Raw genomic sequence first — 27,973 nt, 5'->3', positions numbered from 1 at the left:
GACAAGAGTTCACAGTTTAGCTGGGTAAGGTGATATAGTTTATTATAATTAATTTAGCAAACATAGACATGTATACAAGGAATCCAGCTTCATTGATAGTGGTAAAGGTCATAATTCAAACAACCTTTTAGTTTCATGGAATAGAAAACTGCTGCATATAACTCACAGGAATAAGTTTCAAAATCCGTTGCACATTCGCATACACATTAGCCTTCCAATGACCACTTCCCTGAACTAAAATAAAATAGTCCTCTGGTCCAGCCAGCATTAACAGCTGCTCAACAGAACCATAGAAAGTGGCACAAGAAACAACAACATAACACCTTGTACAGTCTTTATCACAAGCAGCAGCAAACAGCAATATTAATCCAGCAAAAATTCAACATTTTACATAATAGCCTGCATTCAGGAATTCATGGTGCAGTTGAGTATAAAGTGCCTTTTAAAGACAGGAATGTGTATTTGCCACCCTCACATATAGATCTCTCACTCATTTAGATTTGGTCAAACCAAGATCGCCCAGTTACACGTAAGAGCAGGCTTTTCAACAAAATTACAAATAAATAAATAGTAAAATCATTGTCAGTGAAAGGAATTGTTAAACTTGCTTCAAAGCTTTAAAAACACCACAAAAAGTCAGTAGCTGTAGAAAGGAAAAGCTCAAGCCATAAAAATCGAGGGGGTTATATCAAACTTTCAATTGTAATGGTCTGTGAAGCGAAAAGATTTCAGCTCTGAACTGAAGCAGCGGATGTTCTGCATCTGTTTTGTTCTTCTGGCTTCTAATCTAAGCTGCCTTACTCTCTCTTTAGCAGCTAGTTCTTCTGCTCGTTTTTCTTCTCTCTTTCTTTTTAGCCATCTGTGGAGAGAGAAACAGAACTAGAAGTACTGACATTTGCAATTTTAAATTAAGTTAAGTTTTACATCATCCATTCAAAGCAGACTTATCCCCGTGACTAGAGTCACGTTGTCCTGGAGGATAAAGTTAGGTGTCATGGCTGAGCCAGTCTAAAAGCCTGCCACTCCCAAACACAGGAAGCACTGTTTTTCCATCCCTGTTATCCTGCTTCTGCACCCACGTTTACATCCCTCCTTTTGCTGAGCTGATTCAACTCATGGACTTCAGTTTAATCCGTTTTATTGGATTAACTTTCTGCTGGTTTAATGAACTGAATCAACCCAAGCCTGCTCCAGAACAGGCAAAAAGGCACAGGGGAGATCTCCCTTTTTCAGCAGAAGCAATTCACTGTTTCAGCTCAGGTTCAGACAAGTCATTTCACAACGGTGAACAACCAACATCAAGGAACTGATATATTTCTACTAGAGTATAAGTCTATGAGGGCATATTAATTAAAAAAAAAACCAAACAAACCCCAACTCAATAAGGACTTCAGCAGTAAAGATGTACCATAAAATAACTACAGTCTTAAGCTGATAGACTGCAAAATTTTCAAATACGATTCCCTAGGAATGACCTACTCACTCTTTAAAGGCTCTGTTGCATTCTTCTGGTTTTGGAAAAAAGGCAATTCCCTCAGCTTGGCGTCTCAAAATTTCTAGCTGTTTTTCTTTCATGTGTTCTTGGTGCTTTTTTTTAAGCCATAACTTGAAGGCTTCTTCTGGATTCCTGCTCCTCTCCTATTTAAAAAAAAAAAAGATACATACACAAGGCTTATTAAATGACCTCTATATTAATCACAGTATAATATTTTTTTCAACACTGCTGGCATCTCCCATCCACAAAACATACTTTATAAGAAAACCAGAGGATATGTCAATCTGGCATGGAATATGTACGTGAGCAGGCATTCCAAGTGTTATGTTTAAAAAAATACTGAATTAAGCCCATCACTTCAAGACAGAGGAACTTCAGAACACAGCACCTGAATCCTCAGGTTTCAGTCAGGTCATGTGCATTAACTGCTTGCCAACGAGTTCTGACTGTAAGGAACACACTTCAAAGGGTTTTCTGCTTGTTCACTGCAGAATTCAGTCAAGCCACGCTCCTGATAAAAAGGAGCGTTACTGTATCTCATCTGCTGTGATTTTATAGCTGTTAAGTTTCTACGTTTCTAAGTTTCTGCAGCTTCTACGACGCAAGCCACCCTGCCAAGCAGAGCATTCCTAAACATGCAAGTCTATCTAGCTCTTCACTGAAAACAATTTTAAGAAAAACATTTCCTATCACTGTAAATTTTCCCATACTTAGGAAAACCAAATGCTAAGCCTGTGTTCTTAGCTTTCTAACCAGAGCACTCTAGATCCCAGTCCTACATTAGGAAGATCTTACTTGGCTGTTCACGTCTTCTAGCTCCTTTGCACGACGAATTCGCTTTTCTTCTTGCATTTGTTCTTTCTTCTTCTGTAACCAAGCTTTAAAAACCATGTCATTCTCTCTTCTCCTCTCTTCTTCTTGTTCCCTTTTCCTTTCTTCTTCCTCCAATGGAATGAAGAGTGAATAAACTTAGTTTTTAAGAGAATCATCTTAATCTGCAAAGGGCTTCACTGTCACAACAGACAATAAATGAGCCATTTGAGTTATATGAGAGAGACACAAAAACATTGATGAAATAGGAATACTCAAAGCTTGCATCATAGTTGATACTATTCTTAGGAAGAAATGTGTTTGAGCACTTCTGTGGTTCATGTTACATTCAGATACTTTCAGTGTAACCTTTTCTGTATTTACCTCAGACATTTTAATAGCAACAGGTCAAGACTTTTAAAATTAACCCTGCCCAATAGCTCTGATTGGCTTAAAATCCATTTTAAACAATGCATTTTAAAAATGAGTTAAACTCAGGCTTGATGGATCACTAAACCCTAAAGGATATTTAACTACCTAGGGACTGCAGTCATACCTTATAAATAAGGATTTTTTTTCTGGACAAGAAGTTGTAATGTATTTACTTAAGGAGTATTAATAGCTTAACACTTTTTTCAAGTTTACAAAACAAACTGATCTTCACAAAATCGAGAAACTTTTCTGTAATTACTAATTGCATTTTAGCTATAACAAAAGTATCTACAAGGAGAAGAAAGGTTTTCAAACAATGCTTCAGAAAGCTGATGAGGACATTTAACCAGGTTTTTATTCTCTTTGACACAAAAGCTACAATTCCCTCGCATTTCAGCACTTGGAGAAATCTATTCTTCTTGCAAATAGATGATGTTCCTCCCACCTACACACAACTTTCAAACCATCCTGCAAATTTACAATTTGTAATTTACTGAAATGCAAGAAACTCCACCAAAATGAATAACATGGATTCCAAGATTGTCAAGAAATGTTTCATGCCTGTGAAATCCATCAGAGAATGGAAGAGCTCCATCCAAGAATGAAGAAATAAGGTAACACATTCTTACCTTTTCCTAAGTCAGCCAATAGAGAAAGAGGTTTAGCACACACTGTTAGGAAAATAACCTTCCTTACTTCCACCACACTACCTTTTACTTTAAATACACAGACTATGGTGTCGAGAGACACATCAGTACCTCTTCACATTTCATACCCCTTGTTACTGAGCTAAGCCTCAGCAAACTTTTCAAATAAAGCAGGCTAGACCTGTTTCCACAGAGAGAAAGCAACCTTTGAAGCTACTTAGCCAACTTACTTAGAACATCACAGCACAGAAAAATGGTACATCCTTCATGCTCTTTTTAAGGAGCAACATGCATAGTAAGTTACCTTTTTGTAATTGTACCATCATAATGCAAAGTGAAGAAAAACATCAAAGATTTAAACATCTTTGGTAAAGATTTCTGAAGTTCCTGTTACTGCTGTCAGAGGCTGACTCTCTATTAAATATTATTTTTTTCTGGATAAGGAGCTGAGAAAGCGTTAAAATGTTTTTTTTTTTCCCAGTAATACATAAGATACTGTTTTTTAAAATATATTTTTTTTCTTTTAAATTACTGCCCTTTATAGACACAAGAAGAAAAACCTCAGTACTGGGAATTTTATCCTCTCTGTACCACCCAGGTAAAACCAAATAAGACAGAAAAGTAGTATCGAGAGAGATTACAGAGAAAGGGGGAAAAAAAACCCTACTTTGCAAGAATCATAGAATCATAGAATGGTTAAGGTTGGAAGGGACCTTTAAAGGTCATCTAGTCCAACCTCCCTGCAAGGAGCAGGGACATCTCCAACCAGATCAGGTTGCTCAGAGCCCCGTCCAACCTGGCCTTGAACGTTTCCAGGGATGGGGCATCCACCACCTCTCTGGGCAACCTGTGCCAGTGTTCCACCACCCTCATTGTAAAAAAATTTCTTCCTAATATCCAATCTAAATCTACCTCCCTCTATTTTGAAACCATTACCCCTACTCCTGTCACAACAGGCCCTACTGAACAGCCTCTCCTCATCAGAGTACACTTAACTGAGAAGGGGAAGAGTGTCCTTGGCCAAAGGCTTGCCAGGCTCGTCAAGAGGCCTTTAAACTGGTGTTGCTGGGGGAGAGGGAGCACAGTCCAGCCCATCACTGTCAGCATGGTGCCAATGTCAGCACCAAGTGCCCAGAAGCCGGGGAAGGACCGCAGGTAAGTGCGAGAGAACTTAAACGGCAGACCAAAAGAGCTCCTGTTGCTCCAGCCAGCAAGTCAGCTTTGCTCGGGGCCCAGCTGAAGTGTCTCTATACCAATGCACGCAGCGTGGGGAATAAACAGGAAGAGCTGGAGATGTGTGCACACGAGCAGGGCTACGACCTCGTTGGCATCACGGAGACGTGACGGGACGACTCGTACGACTGGAGTGTCAACATGGAGGGGTATAGGCTTTTCAGAAAGGACAGGCAGGGCAGACGAGGAGGGAGTCTTGCTCTCTACCTCAGCAACTGGCTGGAGTGCATAGAGCTCCACCTGGGGATGGAGGAGGAGCTGACAGAGAGCTTATGAGTCAGGATTAGAGGAAGAGGAGGGACAGGGGACATTACGGTGGGGGTCTGTTACAGGCCGCCTGGCCAGGAGGACAGAGCGGATGAGGCCCTCTACAGGCAGATAGGAGCAGCCTCGCAGTCGCAAGCCCTGGTCCTCATGGTCCTCTTCCCTACAAGAAAGATGGGGAGAGACTGTTCAGTAGGGCCTGTTGTAATAGGATGAGGGGTAATGGTTTTAAAATAGAGGGAGGTAGATTTAGAATGGATATTAGGAAGAAATTTTTTACACTGAGGGTGGTGGAACAGGTTGCCCAGAGAGGTGGTTGGAAGCCCCATCCCTGGAAACGTTCAAGGCCAGGCTGGAAGAGGCTCTGAGCAATCTGATCTAGTTGGGGATGTCCCTGCTTCTTGCAGGGGGGTTGGACTAGATGACCTTTGAAGGTCCCATCCAACCCTAACCATTCTATGATTCCATGATTCTATCTTTCCTGTAGGCCCCCTTGGGGTACTGGAAGATCGCTGTAAGGTCTTCCCAGAGCCTCCTCTTCTCCAGACTGAACAGCCCCAACTCTCTCAGCCTGTCCTCATAGGAGAGGTGCTCCAGCCCTCTGATCCTCTTCATGGCCCTCCTCTGGACCCTCTCCAAGTGGTCCATGTCCTTATGTTGCGGGCTCCAGAACTGGATGCAGTACTCCAGGTGGGGTCTCACCAGGGCAGAGTAGAGGGGGAGAATCACCTCCCTCGACCTGCTGGCCACGCTCCTCTTGATGCAGCCCAGGATGCGGTTGGCCTTCTGGGCCGCAAGGGCGCATTGCCAGCTCCTGTTGAGAAACTCATTAAGAAAACTTACTACAACACCCACTCATGCAAAACCAGAAAGAATGTGACTTCACCTGCATGCATCTTACGCAAGCAACAAGACATGCCTCTTTTGAAGTCAGCTATATCTTCCATACATGTTAACTCCCCTTTCTCCATAGTTCTCACAGTCATTCTCCTGTGTAAATCTTATTTTATGACTGAACACTCTCCTGGGTGATAATTGCCTATTACATACTTCATGAGCACCCAAGTGTGCACCTGCGTTACTGTGGTTAATGTTAACTTCCTGCATTGCAGTGTAATCTGTGGAGATGCGATACCATGTGCTATGTTCCAGTAAAGAGTGGGCCTGTAATGGAACCTAGGTAGAAAGAGAGTCAATAAGCAGAATATAGCAGAAGGCATATTTATGAAGGATATATTAAATAAATACTTAATTTGTGAGCAAGGCATAATCCTATACCACTCTGTGGATTTTTTTTCTTTTAAGGAAAGGGGTTTTGAGAGATTCTGTTCAAACTCTAGATAATTTGTTATTATTATTATTGTAGTTGTTACTGGTACTTCTTTTATAATGGAAAAATTGAGTAAATGCTCTCAACAAGTGGTCTCTGTGAAGCAGAGGAACAAGATGATCACTGTGATCTACTTGCTGCCTCTACATCTTTACCTCTTTCCTCAGTTTTTCCTTCCTTTGTTCTAACTGCTTCCGCAATTCTTTTTGTCTGGGAGAAAGACAGTAAGTGGAGCTTCTCACGGACACGTTTGCAGACTGCGCCCTCTGCGGAGTCTTCCATTTTCCCAGACCTCTTGCAGCACCGATAGCAGAACTTGGACGACGCTCAGGGTTAGATGGAGGCTTAGGGAAATACACACGCTCTTCTCCACCAAGAGAAAAAGAATGTGCTCCTTGTCTCACTGGAGGTACTTCCTTCATTCCAGAGACAGTGCCAAATGAACCGCACTGTGAAGATTTTGGAGACATACGTTGAGTTTCAATATCAGTAAAAGAAACACTTATAGGGGGCAAAAAGCCCTGGCTTTCAATATCACGTAAACTTAAGAGTTCAAACTTCCCATCTTTTTCCACTAGGATTTTACCATCCTTCCTTTCCTCATCCTCGCCAGCATGCGGCGAAAGCGATATGCTTTCCTGTCCCACTTCATTAGAAATATGCAACTGAGATAGCTGATGTGAAACATCATCTCCTTTTGCAAGATCAGGTTTACAAACTTCAGTATCTTCTAGAGGAGGAACTTCAAGATCCACCAACTTATCCTTAAATTTTAATTTCCGTTCCCTGTTCCGATCCACAGGACCCTGATTCTCCAGCAGTTTGTTGGCTTCTTCAATCTTTTCCAAGATGTAACGCTTTATTTCTTCATCCTCTTCCTCATCTAGTTCCTGCTGGTTTTCCAGCTTGGATGCCTGGATAGAGCTTTCACTATCAGGATCAGATACACAGTCTCCCTGTTTAATATCAGATCTGGTTTCCAAACTTTCTTCATTGGAGGATCTCACTTTCGCATCTACATCTGCATCTGAAAGCTGATCTGGATTTTCTTCCATTTTCTCACTCTCTTCCTCCAAACTGCCCGCAACTTTAATGTTTTGTGCTTCAATATCTTCATTTTTATCAGGATTCTAAAAAAAAAATAAAATAAACTAGTCTATTCTCCCAACAGAGAAAGAGAAAAGAAATAGCAAGAGACAAGAGCAGTAGTAACTACTCTCAAATATTACTAAATTTTGTCTTCTAAATAAGGCAACAAGCATTTAATTTAACAAATACCTCTCTTTCACCAAGGTTTTCTTTTTCTTCTTCATTAATTGGCAATTCGGGGTCTTTTTCGAAGTCATCCTCATATTCTCCACTGTCTGTTAAATCACCCGTATCTGCTAGATGTCCTTGGTCTTCCTTTTCACTCATTTTGGTGATTTGTTAAGAGTAATACTACAAAAAGGAGAGGGAAAAATTGTTTTCAAACTCTAGCGACACACAAATGTAGTACATTGATATCTCTTATGTCATGCACATCAAGCTTGTGAGCAGTATCGATACAACCATGTTAGACAGTGCCACAGCATCTCAGGACTAAGGATCACCAATGGTTTATAAACATGAACGGTTTTGGCCTTTCCAGCTCTGACTACTAAGGGAAGATTTGAGGCAGGGCAAACCAAGGGGACTTACTCAATGTCTTGCAATGAGTCTGACAGAGCTAAAACTAGATCTCATGATCTCTTAAGTGTTAGTCACATCCTTTAACAAATATATCAGTGGTTTATTTTTTATTAGAAGTACTGCCAGCTTTCGTTGCTCCCTAGTGTGTTTTACATTGTTGTTTTTTGTATCTGCCTGGCCCACCTTCCTTTAAAGAAATCTTAACTTGTTTAAAGTTATATTGCAAAGACGTGGGACATATAAATCCTAGAAGATCCACGCCATGGCTTACAGTAGATCAAATTATCAAAAAGCTTCCCATAATGACATATTAAAATGCGAAGATGTTCATTGGACTCTTGACAGGAACATTCCGCTACAGTGACTGAACATTTTAAGCAGCTAGCTTTCAAATCGTATCACCTCCACTACTATTAGGGGTAAAGGAAGTCACACAGAAACCAGCTCAGGCTGCCCAGGAAAAGATTCAGTTCTCGTTTTAATTTCTGAGGAGAACAACGGGAAATACCCAGTACGCAGTTAATCGGGCTGGATATAGTCATATTGATAACAAAACTGAAGATGAGCCACTATAAGGATTGAATTTCTTAAACAATCTTTGGACTGCATAGCACACAGGTGCCAACAGCTGCTGAAGGACTGCTTACATGACAGTGTGTGACAGCCTGCCACCCCTCAGCTCAGCTCACTCAATTGAAGGCATCTGTCTCCATCAAAATCCACAAAAGGGTTCAAGACATGTGTGGACACACATCAGCCTAGAGAGCTGATTCTACGCTTTCTACAGCTTTAGCCATCCATCATTCCTCCCATAAATTGTTTATTATTCTTTACAAAAGCAACATAAAGGAAGGAAATACTGATCATTCAAAAGTTCCTATTTTCTTTGTACCCTCTGCTGTAGGCTGGAAGGTGACACTTCTAAGTGTCTAGAAAGATAAATCTGTGTCATTTACAACATACTAAAAGATCCCAATACGAACATTAGCAAACGGCAACACAATATGGGATGTAAGAGTTAGCTCTGACCCTGGACAGCCCTGGAATAGCATGACAGCTCTTGCTGTATGAACACAGAATCATAGAATCATAGAATCTTTAAGGTTGGAAAAGACCTCCAAGATCATCAAGTCCAACCATCAACCCAACACCACCATGCCTACCAAACCATGCACTGAAGTGCCACGTCTACACATTCTTTGAACACGTCCAGGGATGGTGACTCCACCACTTCCTTGGGCAGCCTGTTCCAGTGCCTGATGACTCTTTCAGTAAAGAAGTGTTTCCTAATATTCAACCTAAACCTCCCCTGCCACAACTTGAGGGCATTTCCTCTTGTCCTGTCACAAGTTACTTGGGAAAAGAGACCAACACCTGCCTCCCTTCAACCTCCTTTCAGGTAGTTGTAAAGAGCAATGAGGTCTCCCCTCAGCCTCCTCTTCTCCACACTAAACAATCCCAGTTCCCTCAGCTGCTCCTCATAGGACTTGTGCTCCAGACCCCTCACCAGCTCCACTGCCCTTCCCTGGATGCGCTCCAGCAACTCAGCATCCTTCTTGTACTGAGGGGCCCAAAACCGCACACAGTATTCGAGGTGCGGCCTCACCAGTGCCAAGTACAGGGGCACAATCACTTCCCTACTCCTGCTGGCCACACTGCTCTTGATCCAAGCCAGAATGCTACTGGCCTTCTTTGGCCACCTAGGCACGATGCTGGCTCATGTTCAGCAGGCCCTTCTAGACAAGAAGGGTGGCGTTTGAACTTCCCAGTCTGTCTAAGCATTTTGTAATAACCCTTCCATCCAGAAGATGTTGCTTAAATTCCTTCAAGCTTTTGTTTTAAGTTCTGATGAGCATCTCCAAATTCTCAGTTATTTATTCTCAGGAATACCAGCTCCATTCCACCAGCTCCAACTCTGCATTTCATGCTTGACAAGAACGCTGCTCTTTTAGATCTCCGAATTTAGTCAAGATTTGTTTAAGAGGAAAGAATGGTAATAAAGCTGGACACTTTTGTTGCAAACTTGTTTGTACAAAAACTTTCTAAAAGCTCTCCTTTTTGTTTGATCCATATTTTGTTCAAGAAAATCTGGCAATTTTTTGCTCCTAATTCACTTCTGGCCACCACTTGCCACGAGAATCACTCACTCACACTAGACTTCTGAGTTTTCAAAGTTTGTTCATACTGTTGCCTTGGCTTTCCACACCATATCTTATTTCCATCACGTTTTCCTGCACCTCTTCTCATACAACATGTAATCATTTTTGCTGGGAAATGCCCCTTCCTTCATAAATATCCCTGGTTTGGGTGGTGACATATACCTAGGTTCTTAATGGAGGTTACTTTGCTCTAGCACATATTAAGCACAAAAACCTATTTCTTTTTAACTTCATCATTATGGTAAGTGGACACAACAAAGCTGAACTGTGCCTTTAACAAAACATGTTCACGTCCGTCTATGACAACACAAATACTAAAAACTGTTCAATTTATTTAGGATATGTATAATAAAGAGGAGCAGCATAAAAACCAGCATAAAGTAGTCATGGCTGAAGAGATTAATTTCAGTTTAATGACCTTGCTTCGGAAAATCCTGAGTCAGCTCCTAGTCTATTTAGGGTCTTATAAAGTAAAGATTAAAGTGCTTCAGCTTTAATAGGGACCAAAAGAATTCAGAAAATCTCAAGTCTTCCTTTTCACCTGCTTCTCTTCTAATTGGGGATGGGGGGGGGGGTGATGTATGCTGTGACTGAATTGTTCCACAAAGCTTCATAACACCTCTGCGTGATTATACTCAGGCACAGACGAAGCACAGTTACAAGAGGGTCACACTGACCGGCTTTTGTTATTGTGCCCCTTTGTACCGAAATACACAGCTACAGGGATTCATAAGCCCCAACCCAACACAGTTATGGTGGGGAACGTCTAGCTCCGCATTGCAACGCGGGCAGCTCCCGCGTAGGGACACCGGCCAGCGGCACCCCCCGGGCACGGCGTGGGAGAGGCCCTACCTCCGCCAGTGCCTCACCGCCATTACGACCAACACCCGCCAGCAGGCGAAGCAGCCGGTAACGAACAGGGGCAGGGGCAGCCTCCCGAGACGGGGCCGCCCCTGGGCCCAGCAGGCAGGTGCGGCCGCCATTCCCCTCACCGGCACTACCAGCTCCCCGCGGGGGCCGGCCCCGCCTGCCTCGGACACCCCGCTCACCACAGTCCCGCCGCTGCCGCGCCCCGGCGCCGGGGGACGAAGTGCTGCCGCCGCTCGCCAAAACTCGCCCCGCCCCGTCGGTGCGCCAGGCGACGTTGCCATGGCAGCAGCGGGGCCTGCCCCCACCTGCTCACCTGCTGCAGCAACGGTCACCGCCGACGGTGGCCCCTCAGGACCAAAGTCCGCCCCGCCCCGCCCCGCCCCGCCCGCACCTTTTCCCCGCCGCCGGCGTTGGGGCGGCGGCAGCGGGCGCGAGCACGAGCACGAGCACGAGCACGCTGGCAAGGCGACACCGCCCCGTTGCCATGGAGACGGGCCTCCAGGCAGCACCTCTGCCCCCCCCCCCCCCCCCCCAGCTTTGCCCCCTATTTTCAGGTGGAGGCCTGTTGGGAGAAGGCGCTTTCTTTTTCCTTGGCATGACAAAAAATTCATTTAACGCTCGGAAATTAAAACGAAGCAGAACATCGAGGCCGGAGGCCCAGCCACGAGAGGGGCAGCGGCGTGGCAGGCGGCTTTCCCTGCCTAGCTGAAGGCCTCTTGGTGCTGTTAAACTATGCACTTGTTTGGCAGCAGCCTGAGCGGCAGCCGTTTCTGTGTTGTATTATTCATGCTCGGGCTGGTGATGAGCAATTTGATCAGACCGAGAGGTAGCAGTGTCAAAATTCAAGCTTTTGTTAATAAAGACAGCGCTGCATCTTCAAATAGGTGCTCCTGTACGTTAATCACACATCACTCCTAGAACTTTGAAATGTGAAAAGAGGAAGGAACAAAGCCACCCAAACCCACTCCAGATAAATCCCCTTCTGAAAACAGTCTCTGAATGGCAAGGGGAAGAGCCCCACGCTGCTGGAGCCAAGGCTGGGGGAAGCAGAGCTGGGATGTGTAATTTGAACCAAGGCTGGTCTTTCCTCAGGGACTGGGGTTTGGCTCCGGTCTTTATGCCACGAAATACAGGAGGGGCCATTAACTTACCTCTGGTGATGCTGGAAAGGTGAAGGGAGCGGCAAGGCTGGTACAACATCATGTTGATGCTTCCCAGCACCATGTTTTGGGGGGATGACCCTCCTCAGCCTGGGCTGTGGCAGCACGGGCCCCCGCAGGGTGGAGGGCAGGAGTTGTCCTCGCTGGCAGCACCAACATGGCACCTGTCACACTGTCCCCAGCACAGCCCTTGGTCCTCAGTTTTGAATACACTGGCCCAGCAAAGCAAAGGCTGAAAAGTGCACCAGAAGGCCACATACCTTGGAGGGCAGCGTACCCCTTGCACTAATGGGTTAATGTTAATGAAAGAAAATATGGGCAGAAGACAGCCATGAATAAATTTAACCAGGGCACTGATAACTCTCAGAGTAATGTGGATAGATTACCCTTTCACTCCAAGTAATGCGGGGCAGAAAGCTAAACCCCTCCAAGGTAGAGTTCAGGAGGTCACTGAAAACAGGAGGCCGGACTCCACAGCCTCGGGGTCTCTGCTAATCCCACACCATAGAGCCAGAAAGCGAAATGGGGTTTGACATGGGCAGGTTGGAAGGGCTCCCTTATATTTACCTGAGATAACACTCAGATACCTGCTTGGCAACGGCTCCCGCTGTACCTGGAAAAACTTCTACCACTGACGTCACCCAAGGTCGTACTGTGCTTGAAGACAATACACTGAACTTCTCATTTTCCACGTTTCACAGGCTTCGACAAGTTCATAGCAGACTAAAGCAAACAGAACTGGGGCACAGTATCAAAGCTTTGTGCTCTGCTTTTATCGTAAAACTATCTTTCATCTTACAAGTCAGTGCCACTCCTTTCATTCACATGAGATGCTTTATTTGACTAATTACAAATCCCCGTGATTGTCAGACAAGGATTAGACGCCATTGCTGAAAGATCAAGCTGTGATGCTTGATAATGATAATAAAACGATATCTTAAGGTCAGTCTAAATTCATGCATGCATTCATTAACCCATATGTCATTAAATTTAGGTTTTTAGATGTTCCCGTCTGTGAAGGAGCTACAGAACAGTCATGAAAAAATGCAATAGAAACACTAGCCAAGCAATGCAGGGCTCTAAGGACAGGCCCTGACATGTTGGTTGCTCTTTTCTATATCGCTAAGGCATCAGACACTATGTTTATGCAAAGCAAGTATGTTTGACAGAGAAAGGCTGTGTTACACCTCCAGAGCAATGTTAAACAAGCACCTTAACACCTTTTGTATATTGTGTTGGAAACAGCTCATGCTGTCCAGAGTCGCTGGGATCAGAGCTCCCAGTCTCCTGCCCCTTCTGTGACCACAGTCCCTCTTTCCTTCCTGGTACTCAGCTGCAATCACACCGACAAGAGAAGGTAATCATTTCCACACAGAGCCTTTCCCTTTTCCTGAGAGGACTGTCAGAGCAGCTGGCTGTCTCACACACATACGCAGCCACAGCATGGTTGTGAGTAACCCTGCCATACCGTGGTGGGCTGTCACAGCCAGTGCTAGCCCAGGGAGACAGCAGTGGGTGCTGCTCCTGAAATAGCAGCCTCTGGCTGCTCTTACTATTCCTCACCTTTTAGACAAAACAAGCCCAGCACCTGACCTCTTCCTGTACCAGCAATCATAAAGCCCAGGACCTGTGCCATGTCTTACCAGCATCATACAAATCCCAGTGCCGGATACGCAGGTTTGGCGGTTAACACTCACCTCCAGCAGCCCCCGGCGTCAACTGGAACAAAGAAACAGTCACAGCGTCCTAGGGAGACACTCCAGCTGTGCGTAGTATTTATGTCATCTCCATTAAAATCGCACTTGGGCTGTTTTGCAAATGCAGGAATCCAGCTCCTTGACAGTAGCTGGGTGTTCCTTTTCAGCCTTCTCAGCTGCACACTGTGTGGCAGGATGGCATGGGAGGAGCAAGCAGGATTGCCATGGTTCACATCGACCTGCTTCGCTTGCAGACAAAAGCAGCCTCAGGATTCTTGTCACAGCACCAGAGACATGAAATGCTTGAATCCACCTTAAAGGGTAATGCTATACCTGTATGAGCTACTAGTTACCGTCCTGCCCTATGCAAGCAGGGATTTTTAACCCCAGCACTGTCAAGAAGCTTGTCTCTGCACAGGTGACTCCCGTATTCAGAGAAGGCAACTGAATGAAATCCAGAGCAAGCCTGGCATGCTGACAGTCCTATCAGTCCTGCCTCCGCAATAAAACTCTCAAGGCAACACTGGTAAAAATGACAGTTTTTCCCTAGACCACCCATTTTCTCTTGGTGTTGTGCAGAGGCCTTGTCAGGCTACTACCCACAACAAACTACATCAAACTGGCAGCAGATACTCAGAGAGCGCTTTCACCTCCTGCCCAGCCTGGACTATCAGGTACAAGCCATCTCTTCTAGAAGCACAAGACAGGGAGAGCTTTCCAAAGCAGTCAAGCATGGGTGTGCCAGGATGGGGAGTTTACAACATTTCTCCCTTAAGGGCCTCAGTTTTCTAGTTAGGTCGATGTAAATAGAAAGGTCCTCCTGCATGGCAAAGCTGCACCTGCTTTCCCTTACAGCCACCCACAGTGAGACTGATGCTTCCTGCCCAGGGTTACCCTGCACCAGTGAACAATCATCTCCCTCACCGGACCAGTCTGCACCAGAATGACAGACTGGTATTTTTGAACTGCTCAGCAATTAAGGCTCCTCAACGCAAGACACTTGCAGAGTTCTGCAAGCCTACACAAACCAGCCAACAACTTTCAGCTTCTTGAAGACTTGTTTCTTTTTGCGTGTTTTGTCTTGTATTTTTTTTCTCCTCTTTAACAAAGATGCTCAGAACAACCTGCAACAGCAGTGCTGTGGATTATCAAGGTATCAAAACACAAAACCAACGCTGACCACACAAGATATTGCAGAGAATTTTTATTTAGCAAAAATAGCTATTCAACTAAAACCATCAATGTCAACATGTTTACAGAATTTCATACAGTTTGTCAGGCTCTATCAACACCTCATGACCACAGCAGCAGCACAGTGCAGGAACCTGGACAACATCCAGGTGTGGCTTCCATACATTAAGAGGCCCGAAGACATACGCAGTGCAGCTCGCTTTTCTATTGCAGTTGCCGCAGTTTCATTACTTTGGTAGAAAAATCATTGTTATTGCTGTAATTCATTAGTTAATTTTGACTTGCTTTTAAATAACTGGGTTGTTCCCCATCAGCGACTTGTTGTCTGTATGAAAAATGTGATTTAAATCGAGCTGCTTCTTTTGGTCACTTGATGCGAGTGCTGTACACCCACTCCTCATACCTTGCTGCAACTGCCACCAGACCAAGGAACCTGAAGGACAGGATATGGAGGATGTGCACTTCCTGTCCCTTTCCCAGGAGAGCTCGTTAGCTAGCATTTCATGGCTTTAGATTTTCTTTACTGTTTTTTGGTTTTTTTTTTTTTAAAAATAAATAAAGTAATAGACACACAGGTGGCTTCAAGTTTCCATTTCAGAATAAGGCAGTGTAGTTTACATGTGAAAATGCCAGTGCAGCTGAGCCCCTACATTTAGGTGGATGTTTTAGGAGGCAGGCTGCAAACACAGAGAAGCTTTGGGGAACAGGTTCCCCTGAGCAGCCAGCCTGGAAGGGCTCCCCAGACCCCAGGCAGCACATCCCAGACACATTAATCATTCACCTTGCACGATAAAGGCTGAGGCTCGTAGAAGTGATGAGGAAGGCCATACCTGTCCCAGCCAGGGGAGAGAAGCCTTCCCAACCCTGATGCTGGGAAGTCTCCATGGCACTAAAAGCAAGCAATGAGCCAACCTGCTTCTTCGGGCTATGACTGGAAGAAGCTCTAACCAGCACACAGAGAGAAGGCATGGAGGGAAGCACTCTGCATTACATCTTCTCCCTTGCCAGTTCTCCTGTACGCTTAATCTCACCACAACCGGCACAGCAACATGGACAGTCCATAGGACATTTCCACAGTATGCTACAGATATCTGTTGCTGTACCAGTCATGGTGCCCGAACATGCAGGTGCCCAAGCCCAGGACAACTGTGCGCAACTCCTTCCCAGTGCTAAAGCAGTTTGGAAAAAAGTAATTTTTTTTTTTTTTTCAAAACAGGTATGAGGGAAATCCCAAATTGCCTACACTAGACAAAATACAATAAAAGAACTGCCCACTCCAGACATTCATTGTTCTGCTTAGGTGGAAAGAAGAGGTAGAACTAGTGGACAGAGACCCACTAAAAGCATAAAAGCATTTTAAGATAAGGGGGAAAACTGACAGACCAGAAACCAGCAGTTTTCAAAGCCTCAGGCAGTCATCCTGCTAACTACCATAACTGAAGGTGTCAATTTAGTCACTAGAGTCACAGTTCTCCAAGGTCACAAAGAATAGCTTAAAATCCTGCAAGTCGCCTGCCCTCTCAGTGCTGTACTAACATCCCCTATCCAACTCAAATAGCCCAGCCTCCAGGGTTGTGGGGCAGTGACTCCTGTGACCATAGAAATCTGCAGTCCTAAAGCACAAAGGCAAGGATGTCCAACGGCCCCTCAGGTTAGCATTTTGTCTGCTTAAACTCCCTCTAAGCTTCCCCTCTAGCTTTACAGTCCCTTGGGCACAGGCCTTCAGCGCACAAGCAGAGCTGCTGATAGCCTAGTGTAACAAATTGGTATCAGCGCTGCTGATAGCCTAGTGCCACAAGTGTCACTAGTGTCACAGGTTGCCCCAGGACACAGTTAAGTTTTTGGGAAAGCACCATTATCAGCTATGGTAGAACTCTGGCAGACAGGAACAGCAGAAACAGCACAGCAACTCAAAGAAGTATATGCATACACAGAAACCTAAGTGTACAGTCCTTAAAATGGAGCATCCAGCATCACGAGGCAGGCAGAGGAGAGTCACACTGCAGAACACAGGCCTAAGGTCACCTCCTGTCCCAGGCCTGGGGCTCTCCACAGAGAGGTCTATCAGTGTGCCCTCACTTCTGCCCTGCAGCAGTACCTCAATGAGAGAGTAGCAGCTCACTAGACAGTCATGAAGCTGCCTTTTCAATGGCAGCCTCCAGATGCACAGCCTTAGACTAAAACCTCCCGAGGCTTTAATTCTTCAAGAAAACTTACTATTCTTTGCTGCAAATCCCATGTATGCAACAGAAGAACAAAATGCATTTTAGAAAGAAGGTATTAGCTCTTACTTATGTAAGAGCTAATACATTTACTTTCTAAAATGTGGTACTAATACAGTATAAATATGAATCAAATACCGTTAAGGTGACTGCCTTGGGAAGAAAAGGCAGAAATTAAAAAAGCAGACCTATATAGAATCATTAGGGTTGGAGGGGACCTTCAAAGGTCATCTAGTCCAACCCCCCTGCAAGGAGCAGGGTCATCTTCAACCAGATCAGGTTGCTCAGAGCCTCATCCCACCTGGCCTTGAATGTTTCCAGGGATGGGGCATCTACCACCTCTCTGGGCAACCTGTGCCAGTGTTTCACCTCCCTCATCGTAAAAAAAAATTTCCTTATATCAAGTCTGAATCTGCTTTCTTCTATTTTAAAACTATTACCCCTCATCTTTTCACAACAGGCCCTGCTGAAGAGTTTCCCCCAATCTCTCCTGTAGGCTCCCTTTAGGTACTGGAAGGATGCTATAAGGTCTCCCAGGAGCTTTCTCTTCTCCAGGCTGAACAGCCCCAACTCTCTCAGCCTGTCCTCATAGGAGAGGTGCTCCAGCCCTCATCATCTTCATGACCCTGCTCTGGACTCACTCCAACAGGTCCATATGCTTATTATGCTGGGGGCTCCAGAGCTGGATGCAGTACTCCAGGTGGGGTCTCATGATCTTTGTATGTAGCCACCTAGAGTCTTCATTTGGTGCGCTACTGACCTTCAGGAGATCTGCTTTGCATCGGCTCTTGTCTTCTGCAAGATCTCATAATACTGTACACGCCACTGCCGAAGAACACTAGTGAGATGACCACAAAATAAGAGCCATAAATCATGAACTGCAGAGAAAGGGAAAGAAAAAAAAAATTGTTAAACTAAGCAGTTACCAAATTTGTAAGAAGGTTAATACATGACCTCTCTTCCTCTTCTAAAATATCAGGAATCGGTTATTATTTCTCTATTAGCAAACCTTTGACTCAGAATGAGGTGGCTGAGAAGCTTTACTGCCTGGTTCACCTTCCTCCCTCCCATCAGTAAAGTTAAGAGAGCCTATCATACCTGGGTGAAGATGTCCAACCCAAGTCCACTGGCATCCACAACAATCAGAGTGAGCAGAGTCTGTAGTACTAAGGCAATGAAAGTATTGACCCCAAATACCAGGGCGTACCGTCCCACGCTGAGATCTGTAGCAATCTGGAACCTGGAAAGAAAGGAATGTCCAGAAACATAATGTCAGGGAAAAAGGAGCAAATGCAAGTATTGGAGGAACAAGGAGACTATGCAACCTGCAGAGTTACAGACTGGTCCAGTACTTTCCACAGCTAAATTACCTCACACTGACAGTACACTTCTCTAAATAGGAGCATGACAGACTACCATAGTGTCTAGAAGAGACCCACAGAGACATCTAAACGGCTAAAAAATAGCCCTCTGGGAGCTGTGCAGGTTTCAGTCTTACTGAAGCAGTGCTCCTGTCCAGTGCAGCTAAAGGGCCTTGTCATGCAGAGAAGATACAGTACTCTCTGATCCCAGAGAGCTGTAAGCAATCTCAAAACATCAGCCTAGTGCAGTATGGTCCATAACCTCCCACATCCTTCTGACCAGAGCTCCTTTTGCAGTTACCAGTTTCAACATCTCCCCTCATATTGTGCTTGAGCTGTCTTCTAGCTATCGTGTATGTGTGGTTCAACAACACGTCTGTTTTCCTCCCCAAAGTGACAAATAACATGGAAGAAGTTTTCCTCCTTACAGGCGAGGGAAAGTTGACACTTCAACACAGGCAAAGCGTTGTCCTCTCCTCATCTGACACTTCCCTCCAGACGTGTTTATGAAAAAGATTCCCCTGGCAAGCACCACTATCTAGTATTTAGAAATGGTCACTTTAGTCTCATCAGACTTTTGAGCCTGGGCAGGCTGCCAGCCAAATATATCTCCATGCCTCAGTTTCCAACCTGAATCACAACACAAACCCTTGCAATAGATTTCCAAATTCCTGGTAGGAGAGACTCTAATTACATGGAAAATATGCCAGCTTTCACACCAGCTGTAACCTTGAAAGCAATTTACATTATCAAGATACTCACGTTGCTATTGTGATCAGCAGCATGTAGATAATTCTGAAGACAACATACGATGCATAGCACACCCAGATGTTACGAACAATGTCCATGATATATATAGCAGCAGCAATAAGCAAGGAGAACAGGGCAAGTGCCACCTCGCCCCACATTGCCCAGGATATTTTTATGTGACCCACAATAAACACTGCAACAGCTCCTGTGAGGGGAAGGGAAGCATAGCTGTTAATTATTACAATTGGAGCAATTTAGAGACTGTGTATTAGAAGCTGTAAAGTCCCTAATAGCAAATTCCTCATTGAAGTGGAGGAGCAGTTCTCCTTCCTGGCCTCTCCCTCACCTGGAAACCTGCTGTAAACTCCCATTCACTTTTACAGGAACAAGGAAAAAAAAAAAAAAAAAGAAAAAGTCAACACCAACTGCCTCTGAAGTCTCCTCCTTGGCTTCAGAAGCACAACAGCCCCAGGACTGAGACCACTACCACTCAATCCTCTGCACCTGACTGTAGCAGTGTTGTCAATTGGGCTACAAAGAAATGCAACCCTGGTCCTCAAAAGCACTCAGCTAATTATTTAGTGGTGCTTTAGGGGTTTAGGAGGGAGGAAGATATGAATCACTTTGATATACAGCTGTTAGAGTTCTCTCCCAGGAGGCAGAAAAACCTACGTTTACTGTCATCTTCATGCTGGGCTGTAAGAGTAAGAGCAGGGGTCCAAATACACATGTCCCAGGATGCAGCCTAGTCACAAGCTACAATCATGCATTGTTGATTGTGCAAGAACAATCATTTATCGCCAGAACAGGTTTGTAACTCCTGCCAGATTTTAGAAAGGGGGGGCAGAGAGAGAAGACAGATCACAGGATTAAAAGCGCATGACATTTTATGCAAGTCAACAAGTAGACAAGGTGTTTCATGCACTATCACAGTTGTAACTACTGAGAGGCCCAAATACAGATTACAAGAAAATTTACATTTGAAGTAGGCCTTGTTCTGTAAAACAAGTCAAATACCACCAACAGCACAACACTGCTGTACGCAGCAAACTAAACAAACAGCACACTGACAAAAGGAGAATTACTGGCCATCTCTGAAAACCAGGATTGTATTCAGCATTTGATGACTGTACAGAAGTGCCACAGTGCAGCATTTAAGCTCTTTGTAGCCCTCAGCTGGCGTGCTATTTTAGAAATCCTTCAGGCACATAAAGACTCCTTATGTACCATTAGTATGTATAAGACTGCAACCCTCTCAGATCTCACATCAATCCTGCAGACTGACAAAGAAGGCAGCTATGCCAAGGGAAAGGAATTTATTCTCCCCACCCCCAAACTCTTCTTTCCAGTGCCCGTTGTGACACTACCCAACTGACGTTTTGCTCTTTGAGAGTCTGGCTACCCCAGTAGCAAAACCCTGAGATGCAAAAAGAAGCTAAGTCCTAGAGCCTTCTTTCTACTGTCTCAGCAATTCTGAAATGTGGGAACAGACATCACTCTGGAAATCTCATGGCAACTCATGAAGGTGTATTCCCCCTGTGTCTCAAGGTCTTATGAGCCTGACACCTAGTTATGATGACATATACAATCTGTGTCTTGCAGTTAGACACTTACAGCTGATTCCAGTGGTTTCAGATCCCAGCCTGATAAAGGATTGCCACATTGCCAAGAAGGTGCACAGATGCAGCTTAACACTCAGGTCACCTCACAAGGAGGAGTACTATCTTGCCCAGACAGGAAGTTGGCAGCCACATGGGTCACCATGCTTGACTCAAATCCTTCTGCAGGGCAGCACAGCTACAGGCAGGGATGGCAACAGCATCTTATGTGAAGGTTGCCAAGCATTGCTCATAACTGAGCACAGAATAACTAAGAGCCACGAAAATGGCAAATCAGATCTGGGATGCATGAGGAAAGGTATTTCTAGTAAAGGGAGAAAAGTGAAAAGTGTTAATCTTCTTCTACAAGTCTGAGGCCTCCACTGAATAAAGCTGAGTGCAGCTCTGGTCATCCGTCTTCAAAAATAATGCAACCCAAACCAGGCTGGGTACAAAGAGGGACTAGTAAGATGACAAAGTGAATGAAGAGCTTAACTTTACCAAAGAACAACTAGAAAAGCTTGCCTTATTTGGCCCAGAGCAAAGAACAGGTATCTATAGGTAGGCCAGAATAAGAGAATTTTGTGCTAAACTACAGCCTTGGCATGAAGTCAGAGATAAATAAACTGCTCATTAATGAATTCAAACTGGAAATCAGAAGCTAGAGCATTTGTACTAGTACCTAGGAAGTCAGGTCACCAGATGCTCATCCTTAGCAGGTCCCTTCCAGTCTTGTTATGCATGTCAAGCTCTTTGTTGAGACTATCACTTCACTAAACTTCACTTGTTCCAAGCAATGAATCTGTGTCAACCACAACAGTTTTTTGGTCAAGGACAGAGGTTAATTTGCTTGAAGAAAATATCCCCCAAAATCATTCAACCACTTATAAAAATGATAATAGAGAAAAAAAAAAAAAAGGGAAACTAAAAACTTCAGTTTTGCATGAGTTTAGTGCCAACCACCTTTTCTTCCAATAGGTCCATTGTTCATAGTCCTTTAAAAAAAAGGACCTCGATATCAAATATGTCCATAGGTTTGAAGAATACTCTTCTTTTCCTTAATACCAATTCTTCTCCTTCCTGGGACGAAGGCAGGATGGTAGAGGAAGCCAAATCAAACAAGAAATAAGAGCTACAGCATCATCCGAGAGTGGGGAACAGTATATGACCGCATGGTTGTATTAAACTGCAGGTTTAGCACACCAAGACAGTTTAATAGCCAGTCTTCAGAATAACGTTGCCAACAGTTTCAAATCCAACTAATGATGGGTGGTAGACCAGCTTTTAGAACTACAAAACAGCCATGGCTTCCCACTGAACTCCCAGAGGGGGCTGAGCATGGCCAAGAAAGTACTAAGCCTTCCTTGTTTGTGTACCTTGGTTCCTTGTGCCCCCAAGTAGGTGATGTCCACAGCAGATGGTGGAATGATGACCCCATCAAACAAAGGCAACATACTGCAGCAGAAAGCCTCTGCAAGGGTATGTTAGCTATACTAACAAGATATTGTCCTAGTTCTGGTAATGGAACAGTATGAAATGCCTTAATAAACAAGTGTTTGTCTTGACTGACCTACATGGCCCTTTCAAGTCAAGCAACTTCTTTCACTTTAATAGCTTTTCTGCTTAACGGTGCTGAAATGACTAAGTGTGGCTCACTGCATGCTGCATGCATAGAGGAAACCTTCATATGCTCCCTATGCTGCCAGAGAAACAAAAAGCAATAAACCCATAGGACCTTTAGCTTCACATTGAGCCGTTAAAATAAGCATAACCCCACTGCAATAGTGACTGCCAAGTCAGTCACATGCCCTGAGCCTTCTGCCAAGTATTTCAGTACAAAGATTGATTTGGGAGGCTCCTTAAAACACCTAGACACTGGATTACAAGAATAAGGGCTGCATGCAGCGACAAACTCAACACTGCGTACCATACCTGTGCAAATCACTGAAGATTCACCCCGAATGCCAGGGTTGCCTCTCCTGCATGCATGGGGGAATGCCAGACACTTCCAAACCATGCTCTGGTGACCTTGAAGGACATAAGGCATTTCTCACAGCAGAGCAGGAGCTATGCCAGCAGCTTACCTAGCAGCGTGGAGGCTGCCTCCACAGCACCATTGTAGATGTCCGTGCTGTGAGAAGTCAGGACCATCTCCCACAGGCCCTGAGCGTAGTTGACGACCTGGAAGTATCCGCAGGTGGACAGTGCCCACCACACAGACCAGCAGACCATGGTCCGGGAGGAGTAGCACTGCAGGAAGTCCCGCCAGAGATCTTTGAGCACCTTTACAACATCTACTTTTTGCTCCTGGATAGTTCGGAGGAGGAAGGGGAGAGAAATGTTAGTCTCTGTTTACAAATATTCATACTGCTCCACAAAATTGCCCCTTACAGTGACAAGTGATCACTGGTGAGTGACAGGACTGCTCTTGGACACAAACCCCACTAAGTAACAAATAAAAAGCTTCCCTGTGCCACGGTCCCAGCAGCTGGTCTCTGGCCCTCTAACCAGGGCAGTCCCCTCAAGTGCAGAGGAAGGGTTCAGTCCCAGGCACCTTCTCAATCTGTCTCTCACAAGCAGACAGCAGTAAGTGCTAGATGGTAGACATACTATGTGAGCAACCGAAGGGTACCAGAGAAGAGACACAGGGGAACAGGACACGATATCTACTTTGATGAGGCAGGATCAGAGGCCAGTCATTGATATCATAAAGGCAAAAGCATCACCGACACTTTTAAGTCCTGACCCAAATTCAATGAAATTGGGTAGTGCAGGGAAACCTGAAAGCCAACAGATGAGTATACTTCCCCACAAGTAAGTCTATTTTCTTAGTAGTAGCATTCAAGGATTATAAATATTCAAATAAGCAATCTCATTACACCACATGCTACCCCTGTTAATGTACACCAAGGCTCTGAGAAGGCGAGAGATGTTGCCTGGGGATCTGAAGAGAAACAGAAGCTGCTTCCACCAGACACGGCTATCACAAATGCCAGGCAGCTCCTGTATATACAAGTGCTCCGATAAACAGCACAAGATTAAAATGAAGCTTTCCCCTCCAAATCCTTCACAGAAAAAGCACAGGAGGGAGCAGACCCATGAAGTGGTTTGAAAAAAAAAATTGAAAACAGATTAGATCAGGGGATGACAACAAACAAAAATTGTTTTTTACATATAGGCTGTTACAGCCCTGTTCCTAACCACTTTATGCCAACAGCAGCAGGGGAAACAAGTACGTCTTTACTTCGTAGACGCAGCTGCTGATTACATTCACTGCATGCACACACACAGTCTTTGTAGAAAGGAGAGAACCTTCTCGTGTAAGTCAGAGCAGCGGTTACTTCATGTGAGATTAAGCAGACCCCCCAAGGCCCACGTGAACTTGGATTCCCTGCAGGGAAACATACAGCACTGTCACAAGACTGAGCTATTGCACATTGTGCCATCACATATCTGATTTTGGAGTGGTTTCCAGTCAGCAGCAGCAACTCTGGGCTCTTGACAGTATGCCCTCCCTGTAGTGTATGCCTGGGAAAGACTATTCTCCATGAGCAATAAGCGTTTCTACTAAACAGAACAGATGTTTCTACTAAAACCCCCAAAGACCATAGCCTAACTCTGTCCTGAACTCCCTTTTTTCCATCCCTCAAGGTGTCACCAATTTCTGAGCATCTTTATTAAACACCACAAGTCCTGTTGGTGCTTTGCCAATAGCAAAACACTTGCTCAACATCTGGACGTCGTTCCTCCAAAGCCCAACAGAACAACTTGGGAAGAGGTCAGCTTGCAGCAACACGAGTTTAGCAACTTAACTCCCACACAGAAGGTTTCAGGAGAAGCTCCAGTTTAGGTGTAGGAAACCAAGGAAGGGAACTGTCACATACGCTGCAAAAACTGATTTGCCACATTCAACCCAAGCATGTGTTTGGCAGCCAGAAAGGCCCATCTGCCATCACCCTGCCTGGCAATGCTTCTTCAAGTCCAATTATTCCTATGGCCATTCGTTTCTGTTCATGAATCGTGGTTGCCGTTACTTTAGTAAGAAGGACTATCGTCACATGCCAATGCTTCTTAGCTTTTAGCACCTGGTATAACCGCACTCTACAAGTGTACTTGCTCCTTTACCAAAATATTCACCAGTAGTTTGGAACTACTCTTGCTCTCACAGAATGGGAGTAAGATAAAGAAAAGGGATGGATAAATGCCATTGATGCCTTGCTCATTATTGGTAGAGAATTTGTCTTAAATACCCTTCAGCATGCGAGTACAACATTGTTAAAAATACTTTTGCTCACATAAGATTGTGCTGGATGGGGCAGGATTAGGTCCCTGGAATGTTAATACCTTCAATTCCCATCTGTAGCTGAACGAAGCTGAAAGGAGCCCTGGATGCTGCTTCCCCCGCTTCAGCTAACCAAGGCTTCCTCACTAAGTGGAATACCCATTAGCTGACTAAACCAACAGCCGCGCTTACCTTCTGCTTTTTCTCAGAACAAGCACAACCTCCTCCTGACCTCTCCCCAGGGCCTCGAATCCTCCTGCTGCGACAGGCTCTCTGTACACCTGCATCGCCTGTCTGCAGCATGGCAGAGACCTGCACAGCAAGCAACTGCACGCACACATCAGGCCTCAAAACTGGAGGCTGCCTGCTCGTCACCTCGTGGTGCTCAACATGTCCCGCCACTGAACAAGGGCATCTGCATGCTTGTTCCTATACAAGTGACTGTGTTAGACGTTATGCAGCCCACAAAAGCCACAAGCTGAGGAACTACCTTGGTGCTCTTGTGGGCTGCATCAAGCTGTTATTATGCAAAAGTGCTTCCTGCAATTTATCCATGTTCTGTCCATCTACAATTAATCCACATCAGCCTGTAAGAGCTCTCAAGGACTACTGCAGTTTCCTTCCAGGATCGTAAGATAAAACCCAATTTACTACAGAGGTTATTACTTGCACAACACTTGAAGTAACAAATGTTCTCAAATTGCGAGTGTAGGAATTGCCTCTTTTTTGCAAGTCACAGGGTGCATCCAGAAGCACACACAGGATTTGGAAATACATACAATTTTTAGTGCCCCAGAGATGTCCCTTGCTTTGTACCGCCAAATGACAATTTGATGTCCAGAGAATTTTAATCACAGCCTTGTGAAACATGTGGTACAACCTCATGAAAACTAAGGAGCAGCCTACCAAGCTCAATCAGCAAAAAGAAGCCAGGAATAAATTTTCCTGTGCCATAAGTAAGGAAGTGGGACAAGCAAAGGGATACTTTTCACTGTTGGATATTACACCTCTACTGCTGTGTATGTACATGCACACATACATATATGCATGTATAAGAACTACACCAGTATTCTGTCTTCTACTTAACGCTAACCCAGGGCACAACTCACCTGTTTCTCTGCTGAATGACCCTCCTTGTTTAAAGGAACTTTTGTCTCATCCTCCCAGCCAGGTGTCCTCTGTATGTCCGGATGATCTTGGACAGCTGATCCACTGTTACAGTCCATGACCTTCAGTTCACAACCGAGCTGCTGGCTTGCAACGCGGTGAAAGAAAAGGCTTTTTTGTGGCATTGGCAGGAACCATGCTATGCCAAAGGCAATAGATACGTTGGTTAAGGAGATAACGTTCAAGCTGAAGAGTGACCATCCTGCCACCGACACAAGGACCTGGCCAGACACCGAGCCCACCGTGTAGCCCACGAGGGTCGCGCTCCGGCAGTAGCTGGTGACCTTCTGGTACAGGTTGACATCAACAACGCTGTAGATGTAGGCGTAATAGGCGATGTCGGTGGCGGTCCCTACCCCATAGAAGAACTCGAGGAGCTGGATGGCCCGCAGCCCCTGTGCGTACAGCAGCATGAACCAGGTGATGATGAGGCTCAGGCCCTGCAGCAGGATCACGGGCTTGTACCGCAGGTAGTCCGTGGCCAGGAACACCGGGAACAACAGGGCCAGGTAGGAGTAAGTCCACACCGGGTAAATCTCGTTGAACACCTTGGGAGAGAGGGCGAAAAAGGTGGCGGTAACCCCCAGCGCCGGCCTACCGCGAGGGGAACGCGGCCACCCAGGCAGGGGTGGAGGGTGCCCGGGGCCACCGTACCTGGGTCTCGGAGAGGTTTTTGTGCGGCTCCAGCAGGTACCGGGTGACGAAGGGTTCCGAGGGCCGCACGTTGCTGAAGAAGCCGTAGGCGCACAGCAACCCCGTGGGCAGCGTCCAGCTGCGCCCGCCGCCGCCACCACCACCACCAGCCCGGGCGGAGCGCCGCGCCGGCCGGCTCCCCTGCAGCCCCACCATGCCGGGCCGGGGCTGGGGACAGAGGCACTCGCCGGGCTGGTGGCGGCCGCGGGCCCGTCCTAGGTCACCTTCAGCCCCAGCCCCACCGCGCCGCTTTCAAAACCGCAGCGGCCACCGGCCGCACGCGAGCCTGCGCGCTGCGCGGCGGTTGGGCCGCCTCCGGCGAAGCGGCGGCGGTTGGGGCGAGGTGGGGGGGGCCGCAGCGGAACCGGGGCTCAAGGGCGGCTGAAGAGACCCCTGGAAATGGCGTCCGCCCTTGAGTTTGAGCACTGTCTTCCCTACCGGCACGGCCTGAAAGCCCCTCAGAGGACGGGACAGCGCGCTCTGCGGGCCATGGTGCTCGTTCGAAACTGACGGCGGAGAGAAAGGCTGGCACCCCTTCCCTGCGCTCGGGGGAGGAACATGGCGTGGCAGAGCTCCACTGCCTGCGGAGGTTCCCCCTTCCACCCCCCCCCCCGGATGGCTCACCTCGGCTCCAGCATCTGGGTCGGGGCAATCCCAGGCACAAATCCAGGCTGGGCGGAGAATGGATCGAGACCAGCCCTGAGGAGAAGGACTTGGGGGTATTGGTTGATGAGAAACTCAGCCTGAGCCGGCAATGTGCACTCACAGCCCAGAAGGCCAAGGGCATCCTGGGCTGCATCAAGAGGAGCGTGGCCAGCAGGTCGAAGGAGGTGATTCTGCCCCTCTGCTCTGTCCTGGTGAGACCCCACCTGGAGTACTGCGTCCAGTTCTGGAGCCCCCAACACAAGAAGGACATGGAGAGGGTCCAGAGGAGGGCCACA

The 27,973-nt window shown here is 45.9% G+C and overlaps 2 protein-coding genes across 3 annotated transcripts; both read right to left on the bottom strand.

The window, feature by feature from the left end:
* Positions 1-25: 25 nt before the first annotated feature.
* CCDC181 (coiled-coil domain containing 181) lies at positions 26-7,627 on the bottom strand. The gene is made up of 5 exons (XM_086761498.1): positions 7,490-7,627; positions 6,367-7,341; positions 2,291-2,437; positions 1,484-1,638; positions 26-859 (listed from the first exon to the last, which is right to left on the bottom strand). Exons 1-5 carry the CDS (start codon positions 7,625-7,627, stop codon positions 697-699), a joined length of 1,578 nt encoding a protein of 525 aa, XP_086617624.1. The 3' UTR covers positions 26-696.
* Positions 7,564-27,285, bottom strand: SLC19A2 (solute carrier family 19 member 2). 2 transcript variants are annotated; one of them, XM_086761512.1, is made up of 7 exons: positions 26,994-27,285; positions 26,282-26,887; positions 22,975-23,197; positions 19,305-19,497; positions 18,280-18,421; positions 17,942-18,059; positions 7,564-7,651 (listed from the first exon to the last, which is right to left on the bottom strand). In XM_086761512.1, the coding sequence occupies exons 1-7, from the start codon at positions 27,186-27,188 to the stop codon at positions 7,620-7,622; spliced, it is 1,509 nt and encodes a 502-aa protein (XP_086617638.1). In that variant the 5' UTR covers positions 27,189-27,285; the 3' UTR covers positions 7,564-7,619. The 2 variants fall into 2 exon arrangements, with proteins under 2 accessions (XP_086617638.1, XP_010125365.2); XM_010127063.2 differs by lacking the exon at positions 7,564-7,651 and having other exon boundaries at positions 14,958-18,059.
* Positions 27,286-27,973: the final 688 nt, after the last annotated feature.

This window comes from Chlamydotis macqueenii, chromosome 1 (genome assembly GCF_036417535.1).
Source record: "Chlamydotis macqueenii isolate bChlMac1 chromosome 1, bChlMac1.mat, whole genome shotgun sequence".
NCBI classification, from domain to species: Eukaryota; Metazoa; Chordata; class Aves; order Otidiformes; family Otididae; genus Chlamydotis; species Chlamydotis macqueenii.
This window is presented reverse-complemented; position numbering and strand designations above follow the sequence as displayed.

Coding starts and splice junctions, on each gene's coding strand:
- CCDC181 (XM_086761498.1), bottom strand. CDS start 7,627: ATGAGTGAAAAGGAAGACCAAGGACATCTAGCAGATACGGGTGATTTA. Junction 7,342..7,489: donor AAAACCTTGGTGAAAGAGAG/GTATTTGTTAAA, acceptor TTTTTTTTTTAG/AATCCTGATAAAAATGAAGA. Junction 860..1,483: donor TGCAACAGAGCCTTTAAAGA/GTGAGTAGGTCA, acceptor CTCTCTCCACAG/ATGGCTAAAAAGAAAGAGAG.
- SLC19A2 (XM_086761512.1), bottom strand. CDS start 27,188: ATGGTGGGGCTGCAGGGGAGCCGGCCGGCGCGGCGCTCCGCCCGGGCT. Junction 23,198..26,281: donor GTCATTCAGCAGAGAAACAG/GTGAGTTGTGCC, acceptor CGAACTATCCAG/GAGCAAAAAGTAGATGTTGT. Junction 18,060..18,279: donor GGTTGGACATCTTCACCCAG/GTATGATAGGCT, acceptor CTTTCTCTGCAG/TTCATGATTTATGGCTCTTA.